The 14,000-nt window shown below is 43.0% G+C and overlaps 1 protein-coding gene across 1 annotated transcript in view; it reads right to left on the bottom strand.

Moving 5' to 3' along the window:
- Positions 1–13,272, bottom strand: part of LOC117539808 (melatonin receptor type 1B-B-like) — a 38,387-nt gene extending 25,115 nt beyond the window's left edge. The window contains exon 1 of the mRNA XM_034206145.1: positions 12,971–13,272. Coding sequence (XP_034062036.1) covers positions 12,971–13,166 — 196 coding nt within the window. The 5' untranslated portion in view covers positions 13,167–13,272. The remainder of the gene's footprint in view (positions 1–12,970) is intronic.
- Between the last annotated feature and the right edge of the window lie 728 nt (positions 13,273–14,000).

Here is a 14,000-nt window from a genome sequence, read left to right as displayed (position 1 = left end):
TGCTAAATCGAAAAAGCCATTTACCATAGCCGAAGAGCTAATCTTGCCTGCTGCTATATTTCTCGCAGAAACTATGCTCGATAAGAAAGCAGCTGATGTCCTGAAGAAAGTGCCGTTGTCAAATAATACTGTGTGCCATCGGATCGACGACATGGGAATTGACATCATTGACCAAGTGGTGGAAAAATGTAAGGCGTCTGGTATGTTCGCTTTGCAGTTGGACGAATCAACGGATGTCAGTGGGGAAGCACAACTGATTGCGTTTGTGCGTTACAAAGACACTTTGGAGATAAACGAGCACATTCTGTTTTGCAAGAAACTCACGGGGAGAACTACCGGACAGGACGTTTTTAACGTTATTGACAATTTTTTCTCTCAACACAAGCTGGATTGGAAATCCTGCTCTCATGTGTGCACAGACGGCGCTGCGGCGATGACCGGCAGAGTAAATGGATTAATGGCCCACATAAAAAAGGTAAATCCTGACGTTACATGGACGCACTGCATGGTTCACCGAGAAGCATTAGCTAGCAAGAGAATGAGTCCAGAGTTAAACGATGTTTTGAATGATGCCGTAAAAGTGATCAACTTCATACAGTCCAGGCCTTTGAATCATAGACTGTTTCAGTCACCTTGTGAAGACGGTGGGTCAGAACATAAACAGCTCCTGCTTCACACTGACGTCCGCTGGTTATCCTGAGGGAAGACGTTACAGCGGCTGTTCGAGCTACGCAATGAAGTGAGGGCATTTCTGTCGGAGCACACACATCCACTTGTGGCTATGTTCGACGACGCTGACTGGGTAGCTCGGCTGGGATACCTCTCTGATATTTTCAGCAAACTCAACCAGCTGAATCTCTCTCTTCAAGGTAAAGACACACATGTTCTTAGCTTGTATGACAAAGTGTGTGGATTCATGGAGAAGATCAAGCTCTGGCAGAGCAAATGTGAAAAAAGGGATACAAGTTGTTTCCTGCAGCTGAACGCATACATTGCTACTGGTGAATGTGACAGAGCTCCAATTGTGAAAATAGTACACACACATTTGTCCAAGCTCAAGAATGAGTTCAACTCCTACTTCCCTGATATTGACAACAAGTCATCCACACTGGACTGGGTGCGTAATCCATTTGTGACGTGCATTAACAGCAGCATTCCCGCCAGACTGCAAGAAGACCTCATAGATGTGTCCTCAGATAGGAGCCTGAAGATGAGGTACTCAAGCACACCACTGACACAGTTCTGGTGTGGTGTGGAGAAGGAGTATCCTGAATTGGGGAAACATGCCCTGAATGAACTGTTGCCTTTTGGGTCCACATACCTGTGTGAGGTGACATTCTCCGCCATGATCCACATCAAGACTAAACACAGGAATAGACTCAACTTGGAGAATAACCTGGTCACAGCTGTTGCAACAATCTCCCCTAGACTCACACAACTGATGAGTCTTTAAACAATGGCTTTAAACAATGGTTTAAGTCTTTAAACAATGGCTATTATAATGTATATGATTAGTTATGATTGAATATGATTTAAGTGTCACATTAATTGTCGCATTGGGTCACACAGACAAAAATATCCTCCTCTTCTCTATCTCTCCTCGTCACTTCTCTCCTTCTTCCACTCCCAGGTTTCACCTTAGCTACACACAGGGCTGTATCCAGGCCCCGCCCCCCGGCCCGGGTCTGATATGTGCTGCCACTGCACACACACACACACACACACACACACACACACACACACACACACACACACACACACACACACACACACACACACACACACACACACACACACACACACACACACACACACACACACACACACACACACCACACACACACACACTCACACACACACACACACACACACACACACACACACACACAGCCAGTCTGCCACAATATATAGACTATTAATATATCCTGGGGATCACCACGATTGATTGCGTAGTAGGGGGTACTTTAGGTTGGCTTGAAATGCTTTGGGGGTACAGTACTCAAAAAAGGTTGGGAACCACTGCACTAGGTGTTCCAGTTGTTTAATAGGGAGCTAGTCCCTGCGTGACCTATAATTAAATTGTAGTGTGTTTTTCCTCCAATGATATCATAAAAATAGAGAAAGGTGCCCCCGGCCTGTGGTTGAGTGACTTTGGAACTTTATTTATTGGCACAGTAATAATATTGGAATCCTTCCAAAGACAAGGGACCCAATGGAGTTGAATTGACAATGTGAAGATAAAACCTAACATAACACTAACCTGCACACTGTTCTGTAACTTTAGTCTTGAAACTGTCAGCTCATCAATAAAATCATGGACATTATAACGAATATGAAGAGGGCTCAGTTTATTAGAGGTATGAGGGTCAGGCTTGCCATGAAGCAGTATTTGACACTTCTTAGACTGCATGCCAATCATACTCCCAGTATATGCTTCTATAACAGTCCCTGAGGCATTGGATGGACTCCATTAGCAGACAGGAACTAATGTTGTTCTGGTTTGTGTTTCGACAGGAACAAACCATGTACACAACATTGTGACCCGTATCCCGAATGGGATTTTTTGCTTCCTTGATAGGTCAATAACATTTTGTATGATGCGTCGGACACATAACATAAAATTGGTTAAAATTACACAAGACTTTCCTACTTTGATATGATTAAAAGCACCTATTATATAGGAATATTCCAAAAGGGTTGCCAAGTTTGTTTTATCTTTTCCACACAAACGGACGTCAGTGGCTGGGAGATATCGCACTATCACAGTTCAAAGGGTTTAATTGAAGACATTCATTAGTAAGGTTAGCCCGTGTGCCAGAGTCGTTCAAAGTGAGCCATGAATCACTGGAAGCATACAGGATGTTAGCATAATCCCATATACTCCGCGGCAGCAAAGCTTTCTAATGTGACACACAGGAGAGAGGGCACCCGGGGCATATAAGGGTTTACTGTTGACTTGATGTCCCCTACAGCCCGTATGTGTGTGACCAGGGCCGCCCCTGGCCAACTTGGGGCCCCAAGCAACATTGTGAGATGAGGCCCCCCCCCCCCAACCGACAGGAGTGAAACATTTTGTTTTGGAAACAAAGTAGGCTACTTTGCAAATATAATTCCTGTTTATTATTATTATTATCAACAGTTACTTTTTTATACAGTGAGGTAAATGTGCATGTATGTCGTTCAGTATGTGTTTACAGGTGCGTCTGCATTTCCTGCCAAATACTAGCCTCAAAAAGATTAAAATATAATTAATGCAAATAATTTATTTTATTTTATTTATCCTTTATTTATCCAGGAATGTCCCATTGCGATACAATATCTCTTCTTCCAGGGAGTCCTGACCAACACGGCACACAACAAGTTTCAACATAAACTACTTCTACTAATAATCATAATCAATTCAATAATATAAATACTATATTATTTTATAATAATATAGTTGTAATAGTCAAGACAAAACATGCTTATGACATGCTCAAAAACTGATATTTCTTAAATCTGTATTCTAGTTCCCTCTGTCAGCAATGTATCAACAACTGGACACATTTCTATCAGTATTTCTCTGTGTTGTGGTTGACATGATGATGACTGTTAGGAGTTAAGGGGAGAGGCTGAGCATCACCATGATGATGACTGTTAGGAGTTAAGGGGAGAGGCTGAGCATCACCATGATGATGACTGTTAGGAGTTAAGGGGAGAGGCTGAGCATCACCATGAAATGTGCAAATTGACATAAACATTAATAAAAGGGGAAAGAATGCTCCATGTTTTTTTAGGCTGTAAACTTTAACTGTTATGTAAGCCAACTAGACAGACAGTGTATCACTCTTCCTCCTGTACATTAGCAGATAAAAGGCATAACATACTTGAATGAATGGTAAATAAAGAATGCTGGAAATAACTGCATCTCCATTAGCCTACAGTATATGCTCTGCAGAGACTGCCTTCTTCATGTCGTGAATTGCAGCTGATGTTTTAATATGGCAATTAGCAATTTGACTTATACAACATTCGCAAGTTGTATATTTGACTCATACAATAACCCACCTTCAAGATGCTCTAGTTTCTTCATGTTTTGTTTTTTTCCCCTCTTGCTTGTGCCGGACTGAAACTGTCTTTTCACCGACATCTCTTCACCTGCACTAGTGGCCGTATCAAAGCCGTGATTGGTCAGATGTCGATTCATTGCAACGGTGTCGGGTTACACACGTGCTCACTGCTCCCCTTCTCACCTCTCACTCTCGCGGGGGGTGCGTGGAGAACTGAGCGGAGAACTGCGCACAGCAGCTGAGGCCCTCTGGGCGGGGCCCCCTGCGCAAGGCGGGGCCCCATGCAGCCTGCGTGATTGGCCTGTAGGGAGGGGCGGCCCTGTGTGTGACCTACCATGTCCTTCACCCACTCCATCCCCACACACTGTTAGACGTTCCCATCTCCCCTTTTCCCCCTGATTACCTGACATTCCATTCCCTCTTCTATCAACTCATCTGTTCCCTCCCATCCTTCAATCTTTATTAGAACTCCTCCCATCCCCCCTCTTATACTTGAACCAGCCATAAAGGGACCAGCTTATTGAAATGGGAGTCAGAGAGAGCTGTCCTTCAATTGGCAACACCTCAGCTGGCAGGGCATAACAAAGCTTGCTACTAATTGATGGTGACTGTCAAGAACAGGAACAGAGAGTCAAATGAAGAGGAATAGGAGAGGAGGGAGGGAGGGAGTGAATGTGGATGGAAAATGGGGGAAAGTGGACAAAATAGGGGGAGATCTTTTTATAAAGTTAAAACCAAAAAGTAAAGTTCCTGACTCCATTGCAGTTCGATAGCGTGTTAGCTAATTAATTGCAGCTGCTTACTTTTACAGGAGCAGCGCTTCAAAACAGCTGGTGTGAGATGAAGCAAAAGGACCAGATGTGGTCTTCGGAGAACACTTAAGTTGTATCTTTCGAAGGCTGCAGCACCTGAATGGAGCCTACCTCTTGATTTATACTATTCCCCCCTGGCTGCTCTACCTTAAATGGCTATCTGACTCTGACAGCTTATCCAGAATGCAGCTGTTCTTCAACTTTCCACACTGCTCTGCTCCTCAACTCCCTTCATTGGTTACCAGGGGCTGCCCAATATCCCTCAAGACACTGTTACTGGCTTATTTTACTATGCTGGATCAGGCCCTCCCAAGGAGACATAATTAAGCCATACACTTGAGCATGTGCACTTTGCACTTTAGTGGATGCTTTAACAGCTCCTCATCAGGGAACACCTGCCACGCCAAGTATCCACTGAACTGAATGACATCAACTTCAAACTCCTCTTAGCACTGCTAATGTGGGCCCTGTAGTTGTTATTACATCAAGGATAAATAAGAGGTAAACAAGCTATGTATTTTGGTTTGTGTAACATTCTTTTACATTGCATGTAACTTAGCTGACACTTTTACTCAAGGCAATTTTCATACACTTCAATAACACGTACTGTAGACATGCCTACGGGAGCAACTTGGGGTTCAGTGATTTGCACAAGGACATTTCGACATGTTGACTGCAGGGGCACCAGGAACCACTGACCCTCTGATTAGTACTAGACACCCTTCCCCCCCCTCTGCCAGAGTCGAACCAATTCTTCTTACAATGACATATTCATATAAATATTGCATGCAGAGCATCAGATGAGAAAGTGGTGTGGCAAATAAGGAGGGTAAAGAGCTTTGAGGTGATAGTTTTGTAAATTGACATTTGCAATATGGTGTGCTGCGGTATATGTGGAAAATATGCCAAGTATCGTGCAAATAGAGACAAAAGAAAACACAAGTCACAAAGAATCAGATGGTATAGGTTTCAGCATGGCTGCTTTTTATGCTTATGACAGTGACAGTTATACTACAACATGTTCACCATCCATTCAGGCTGCGTTCTAGCACACTGAGTGATGGGCTTGTATCAGTTAGTAGGACTAAATAACAGACTGGGATCAGTTTCGGCATTATATCTTTTGTCCATGCGTGTGTCGTCTACCTCTTTTGCAGAGAGGCTGTCACATTCTATCAACCTCTGCTGTTATTCAAGGTGACCTCACACACACACACACACACACACACACACACACACACACACACTCACACACACACACACACACACACACACCACACACACACACACACACACACACACACACACACACACACACACACACACACACACACACACACTCCTCATGATGGAGATGTCGTTGTGGTGTTGAGAGGCAGTTGGTCATATTCAGAGTGGAGATCTTTAGCGCTTGGGTCAAAGTGTGCAATCAGCACAATAGTTGTGTGTTAGTGTTACCCCTGTCACTTGAATGTGTTTCACTTTTTTTTAGCCCTTTCCCAACATGTGCCAAGCAAACGTTATGGGTACTTTCCCTCTGAATCATTGCCTCTTTTTGGGTGAAAATATATGCTGTCATTTGACTGGAGGTGAATACAAATTCTGAGAGATCGAACAATTCAGGAAACAGTGTATTTTTTTTCTACATGGAACCCAAATATGATCATGGTCAATCAGGCAATCAAGTCATTGGAGACCCATGATGAAATTGGTTAAATAAAAGCAATAGGGATAATAGGGATCTTTCAGTCTGCCGGTGGACGAGTGTCAGCTCGCAGGCAGGATAACACTACAACTGGGAATTTCTTGGCTTGTCCGTGTTTTATATTTTAAAACATTCAATAGCTTGACTTTTAACATTTCATCAATTCATTTACTGTCCTTTTAAAGTAAAGACAATGCTGGATCTTTTTGTTGTTTAATGTGCAATACACTACACAGCAGCTTCAAGACATGATGAAACGATATCTTTCACTTGGCACCGATTCTTTGATTTACGTAGTGCTGCTCTCATCTATTGTGTTTTGACAGCTGATGGGATGTCAACATAGTATTGCAGTCCAAAGTCAAATGTACCTTGCTACAGTTCCCAGCAGCAGGGAAAACTTGATGCAACCATATGACAAGCTGTACATGCATACAAAATGGATGGAGAGAAAGGAGCAGAGAGATAGGAGCTATTCCTAAAATGAACACACAGAGGAGACAAGGATAAGAAGAAGAATCTGCATAGACGGGAAGGCTTAATGAAGATATCATGACAAAGAAGCAGTTACGGGAGATTCACTAGGGAAGAAAGGAAAGAAGGAGGAACAGCTAAGAGAGAAAGAGAGAGGGATTAGGATGGCACAATATGTGGCACAAGAGAATGAGAGAGAGGGGTTCACAGGTCATCTGAGGCTGATCTCTCTCTGGGGGGCAACAATGAATGAAGGCTCTCTCTCTCTCACATACACGCACATCCACAGGGCAGAATGCAAAGGCAGAATAAGGTTGTATAAACTGAAGGAGAGAAGATTGAATGCTCCTGTGTTTCCTCCTTGTTTTAGCATGACCTGAAGAATATAAAGATTGGAGCTAGGCACACTCTCAAAAGCAACACAAGCAGTATTTGTATCAATGATAGATGACAGCCTCTCATATATTAATAGAAAAATACTTTAACTATTCCCTGTGATGCTTTATATAGACTGTGCTGGTTCTTTCACAGTGAGGTCAAAGGTAAGGAGAGCAGGACTCACGGGGATTATGGATGCTTCCTAATGAGGACTCTGCAGCAAACCTTAGGTTAAAAGTGATGTCAAGTTGGCGAACTCAGTTTAACTGCTCTCTCCCTCTCCCCCTTTGTCTGATACCAAGTGAAAGCGAGAAATAATTTTGTTATTGAAAAAACAATCGTAAATACTTTGGAGAGCTAAGATGGCAATTATGAGGCTAAAGCTAACAGATAAGCTAACAAGCTTAAAGCTGGCTTTCAAAAGTAACTCAAGGTTTTCTGTTGTCAGTAGGATGTTTGGTTAATAAGAAAAGAGGGAACGCTATATGGAAACGCTATCGCCGGATGCTCAATTGGACTTCTGTTTTCACTTCGGAGTTCCTGGTAGAATATGACTGACAGTTAATCAGTCCAATACAAGAGCAGCAGAACATAAGGATACATTCAAAAATATTTGTATGAAAATAGAGTGACCAAGTGATGCTCTGGAAAAAAACTGAGCAGCAGATACAGATTTTCCCTGAGCTCAAAACCCAACTGTATATTATTATCCTCTTCCCAAATTAAAAGATCTGCTAAACGTTTAAAAAAAAAAATAATTAGAAAGAGAAAGTCAGCAATAACAATGAGCAAAAGATGAGAATGGATTCATCTGTATCTGGTAATCTCCTTTCTCGTCTGCCTTTTGTCTGCTTTCTCCACATGCTGCGAGGTGCAAAACAGAAATATCTTCTATTGTTCTACACACCATGGAGGTGTTTCACATAACATCCAGTTACACATTGTCCTACGGGGAGCAACAATGACATTGATGTATTCAACAACTGTAGTGCTTGCAGTGCAACCTATGTTTCAATAAACGTTGTAAAATCGGTTGAAGGATTTGCAGTCACAGTAACTGACTGAGTTATTTAAGTAGTGGAGACAAAACTTTTGCAGATGCTGAGATATCATGATCTTTACTACCAATCATTGGTCGAGCTCAAGCAAGTCTACAGCCATATTGGCAATTGCTATTAGGGTGAACTTGTTAATATGCTTATGATCAGCAGGGAAAGGTAACAGTGTTCACCATTAGTTGATCACATTAGCATGCTAACATTTGAAAGGTTAGACTGGTATCAATGTCATTTCTAATTGTATTTGATAATGGTACGTTAATAAAAGCCAGGTATAAGTTATTAAGATACATTGTCTGGGGACCAGGAATGCTTGTACTGAATGTTTTTGCAATACATCCAATACTTGGCGGTATATTGTATTCATGGCCAATGTAGTGCACTTACTGACATCCCTAGCCCGGCTTAAAACAACCAATTTCAAAAAATGCAACTCAATAGCATTTTCTCTCTGCATGATTAATGGCTACATCTTCCAAATTCCCATACCAGTAGACAAATGAAGCAGCAATTCAGCCCTATAACATTATGCTATTCATCCCAAGCACTATGTCGAATTAATTGTCCATTAGAATGAACACTTATCTGAATCAGGATGTGCTTTGGGAAACCCATTAGGAAAGGACACTGGCCGATTCTCATTTTTTTTTACATTACATTGCATTTAGCTGACGCTTTTATCCAAAGCGACTTACAATAAGTGCATTCGACCAGGAAGATACAAACTTGAAGAAAACAGAATCATATAAGTACATCAGGTTTCATAGAGCAAAAACATTTCAAGTGCTACTCAACTGGCTTTAGATAAGCGAGTCCTTTATTAGTACATAAGTGCTCTGTTAATAGTTCTATTTCTCGAAGTGGAGTCGAAAGAGATGAGTTTTCAGTCTGCGCCGGAAGGTGTGTAAGCTTTCTGCTGTCCTGATGTCAATGGGGAGCTCATTCCACCATTTTGGAGCCAGGATAGCAAACCCACGTGTTTTTGCTGAACTTTGCTGAACCCTTCGCAACGAGGGTGCAGCGAGTCGTTTGGCTGATGCAGAGCGTAGTGCACGCGCTGGGGTGTACGGTTTAACCATGTCCTGGATGTAGGAAGGGCTAGATCCATTCGCAGCATAGTACGCAAGTACCATTGTCTTGAAGTGGATTCTAGCAGTTACTGGAAGCCAGTGAAGGGAGCGGAGGAGCGGAGTGGTGTGGGAACATGTAGGAAGGTTGAAGACCAGACGAGCCGCTGCATTCTGGATGAGCTGCAGAGGTCGGATGGCACATGCAGGTAGACCAGCCAGGAGGGAGTTGCAGTAGTGGTGTAATTTGCTGTAATTACACTGTTTTGAGTGCATAAGTGTGTTCCAATGCAAAGTATGGGCAAGTACCTGGATGGTGCACTCATATAGGTCATAGAGTTGGATGTGGAACAATTGACACTTCCAAAGTGACGCAACCTCATGCACACACACACACACACACACACACACACACACACACACACACACACACACACACACACACACACACACACACACACACACACACACACACACACACACACACACACACACACACACACACAGACACTCTCTCTCTGCGGCAAAACTGGGATGCGCTGGGGGGGACATCCGGGACTACCGTCCATTAGTATCATTAAAGTGGCTATTGACGCCGTTAACATGTATTACATATAAAGTTATGAAAGAGATAAGGAGGAGAAAAGGCATGTGGAAGTAAGCAATGAATGTAAAAGGTCAAAATCCTCTGTTTAACGCGATATCGGACACAGAAGCACGAGGGGGGAAGTCCCCTACGTCACTACAGCCCCCAGAGAGGAGGAGCGAACAGCCAGCAAGCGGGAAGGACGAAGGCTTGTGGGTTCTCTTCTGCTCGGCCGACCACAGAGAGGGAGCTTTTCTCTGTTGCTCTCTCTGAACCATCTTCTGCTTGTAACATTACCACGCCATTTAATTAAAGTATCCATTTGAACCTTCTCATACCCAGGGTTGGGAGGGTTACTTTGTAAATGTAATCAGTTACTGATTACTGAATACATGGCTCTGAAAGTAATCCGAATACAGTTACAGTTACGTGTATTAAAAAAGTAACGTAATCAGATTACTTTTGGATTACTTTCTTTTTCCATCACAGATGGGTATGTTTTGGTGAACAGGAGACACAAAAAGCAAAAGGAAACTGAACGTGTTTTTACTGTTTTAATGGCTTATCAAGAGCACAACTGAAACATCACATCTGAAACGATGCAACAACATAATACACTTTTTGGGGATGCAGCTTGGGATGTGAGGAGTGAGGACATGGCTTAGAACGAGCGTGTCGCCTTCTGTCCTGCCAGTGTTGGCAGGACATTAATTAAAATGTCGAACTCGGACTTCATTTTAAGGACATTTCGGCCAGGGGTGTAGAGCTATATTTGTTTAAGCACCGGATTGGCAACACAGGAGAGTGTGTGCACCAGTCTGCCTTGATCTATGAATTCATGTCCGTGACACTCACAGTATCTGCTGCCCGCAGCTGTTTTATAGAAGGAAAACCTCCTTCACTTCATGAAATCTCTGCAGCACCAGGAGGCAGCGGGCTAACTCAGAAGACGAGCATGCAGTGCCTTTCACGCACCGCCTTCGCTGTGTTTACCTTCAGAATCATAAGGCTATTTAAAGAGCAACTGCAGGCTGATGTGTTTTAAACCACACACACCTCTACACACACACGACTTAAACGCAGACTTTTGCTCCTCCATGTTTCGTTGTTATTGTTTCACCGAGCGGACCCGCCCCTTTTTAATTTTTTTTTCCCTCCCTTTTTTGGTCCATCTGCGGCGGTAAAAGTGTTTGTGCGCTGTGATGATTCGGCTGTACCTTTAATAATGAATATTAAATGTTGTGAGGAGAACTTTCCACCAATAATTCCAATAAGTAATCAAAAATGTATTCACTTCAGGTTTACGAAAGTAACTGTAATCAGATTACTCGTTTTTCAAATGAAACGCGAGCTGAATACAGTTACTTGATTTTTGTATTCTGATTACGTAACGCCGTTACATGTATTCCGTTACAACCCAACCCTGCTCATACCTCATTCACACCAACGCAACTCCGGTTCAAGCGCCGTGCTAGAGCTTTTCAGGTTCAGAACCGGTTCTTCGGTTTAGCTCCGGCTCTTTTCACACCGCCCAGAGTCCGACTGGTGCTGCGTCATTGCGTCATCGTTTGTGTCATGACGTAACCGTTTGCGTGCCTGCTTCATAAAGCCAAACCGCACGGAAACCCCTCACAGCTGACACCGACAACAACAACAATGGCTGATTGTGCTCTAGCTTCCTCTGTACCTCTTCGGAATACCAGATTCCCAGTAGGTAACTGGTCTCTTCAGTGGACCACTGCTGCTTGTTAAGGATAGGAGCTCCAACAAGCCGTTTAAGACAGAGAGTGAATACACATACTTTACAGAGATGCTGTGTGAGAAACCAATGTGAGTTTGGAAAATTGAACAATATAAATCTATGTTTACCTCAACAATGGAATTATGATCAGTAGAAATGGCCTGACACGGGAGCTTTATAGAAAGCTCTGATGGTCAATGTTGATGATCTCTCACACCAGCACCAGAGCAGAGCAGCTTTTAAACATCCCTGATGAATGAAACACAATACCTCCCCCGTTGGGTTACAATACATAATAACAGCCTGAATTTATTCTCGGTTTCACAGTCAGATAATCCTTTCCCTAATCTTAATCTGTCTCATAATAAAACAAAACACAATGGCAGTACAACGAAATAAAAATACTTCAGTATTACCCAGACAGGCTGAAGGCTATCAACCTGGCTAAATCTTCTTATGACATAAAACTCTAAATCACACATATTTGGATGAAACCCTTTAACCTACCAGAGGCTTTGTTCTGCAGAACCAACAAACAATGGATTAAACGGAAATTATTCCTTTGGTTTTGGCGTCAAGGCAGTAACTCATAATGAACTCCTTGATGAATAAAAAAACAATATAACCCATATTGGTTAAAAAATATTTAGCATGTAGAGATTTAGAGATGAATCTATTCCCTCTTTCTCAGTAAATTAATAATTTCAATAATTGTATCTCAAAATAAGACAAAAAAGTAAACCATAGCACTGACTAAGACTAAATGCTGAACCTATGGATGGAATGGAAAGTATTCCATTTGACTGACTGTTTGGTGAGACAGAGACATAGCCTATAGGCAGACTAAAAATAACTAATTCAGAGCGGGAATGAATTAAAACTCATTTATATCACGAGCTCACGAGCCATAAATGTGCATGTCCGATCCCATTAATTAATTTGCTTGTTAACGTGTGGAGATACTTAGAATGTATTGTCATGTCATACCTTCACTGCAGACTCAGGGGTCGATACCTGAGTTTCACGCTCCATGCTGTCCTTCTCTGTTGTTCGCATGCACACTTTATAAACCGTATATTATAGCTTTCCAATTGTCCTACCAGCATTCCGTAGTTTACGGTTCCTAAGCACGGACAGAATGACGAGCAGGTTTCCCAGGACATCCACCACAGTAGTGAAGATCAGCACGGTGGCCAGAACCGCCGTTGCCCAGGCAGGACGCGCTGCCCCCGGGCTCGGCTCCGGTCCCTGTCCGGTACGACTCTTCAACAGCGACTCATCCTCCAGCATGTCCATAGTCTCTCTTCCCGCCTCCCTCACACCCCACAGTGGGTGGGAGTGGACGAAAGCATACTTCTAACTGTGACAGCAAAACACAATGTGGCTGCGGGGTTTCCCTGCCATGTCACAGAATGCGGAGCCTCTCCGCCGCCCCGCAGCATGTCCCCCCGGAGCGGACCGCAGCCCGCCCGGACCCAGACAGCGCAGGGACCCTGGGGGTGGGAGCAGAGATGCGCAGCCTGAATACCCACACCTCCTCCACCTATTCCTCCCCCTGCTCTGTCTCACCAGATAATAGCTCCCCTTCTCTGCCTCTCCAGACCATGCTTCAGAAACACCCCCCCCCCTCCTTCTCCATCTCTGTTGCCAATGGGACTTGAGGCAACTCTGAGCCTCCTTTGAGATTCTGTTGTAAAAATACAGAGAAAAAGCATTCACAATCTTACCAGTAGGCCTACACATTTATTGGCATAGAGAATAAACTTTTAAGGGCCAAAGTAAAAGCAGTCATTATAATAACTGATTTCAGAATATATTGGAAATAACTGCATTGTAAATTATTTTTGTATAGCCTACTGATTTTTAGAACGGTCAGAAAAATCTAGTGGAGGGACAAGTACAATATTGACTTTGTTGTGAAATTGTTGTGGAGTAGTAGTAGGCTACCTCAAAATTGAACTTGAGAAAATGTACTTCATTAGATTTCACCACTGTGTGCTCGAATTACAAGCCTTTAAAATATTATATTATACACTTTCACTTAAAAATAAAGAATTTTTGTCTCCGGTTGTTCAACACTGCTGGGTAAAAATACATTTGGGACAAGTAAGGACCAAAAACCTATCAAGA

This window comes from Gymnodraco acuticeps, unplaced genomic scaffold (genome assembly GCF_902827175.1).
Source record: "Gymnodraco acuticeps unplaced genomic scaffold, fGymAcu1.1, whole genome shotgun sequence".
In the NCBI taxonomy this organism is placed as follows: Eukaryota; Metazoa; Chordata; class Actinopteri; order Perciformes; family Bathydraconidae; genus Gymnodraco; species Gymnodraco acuticeps.
This window is presented reverse-complemented; position numbering and strand designations above follow the sequence as displayed.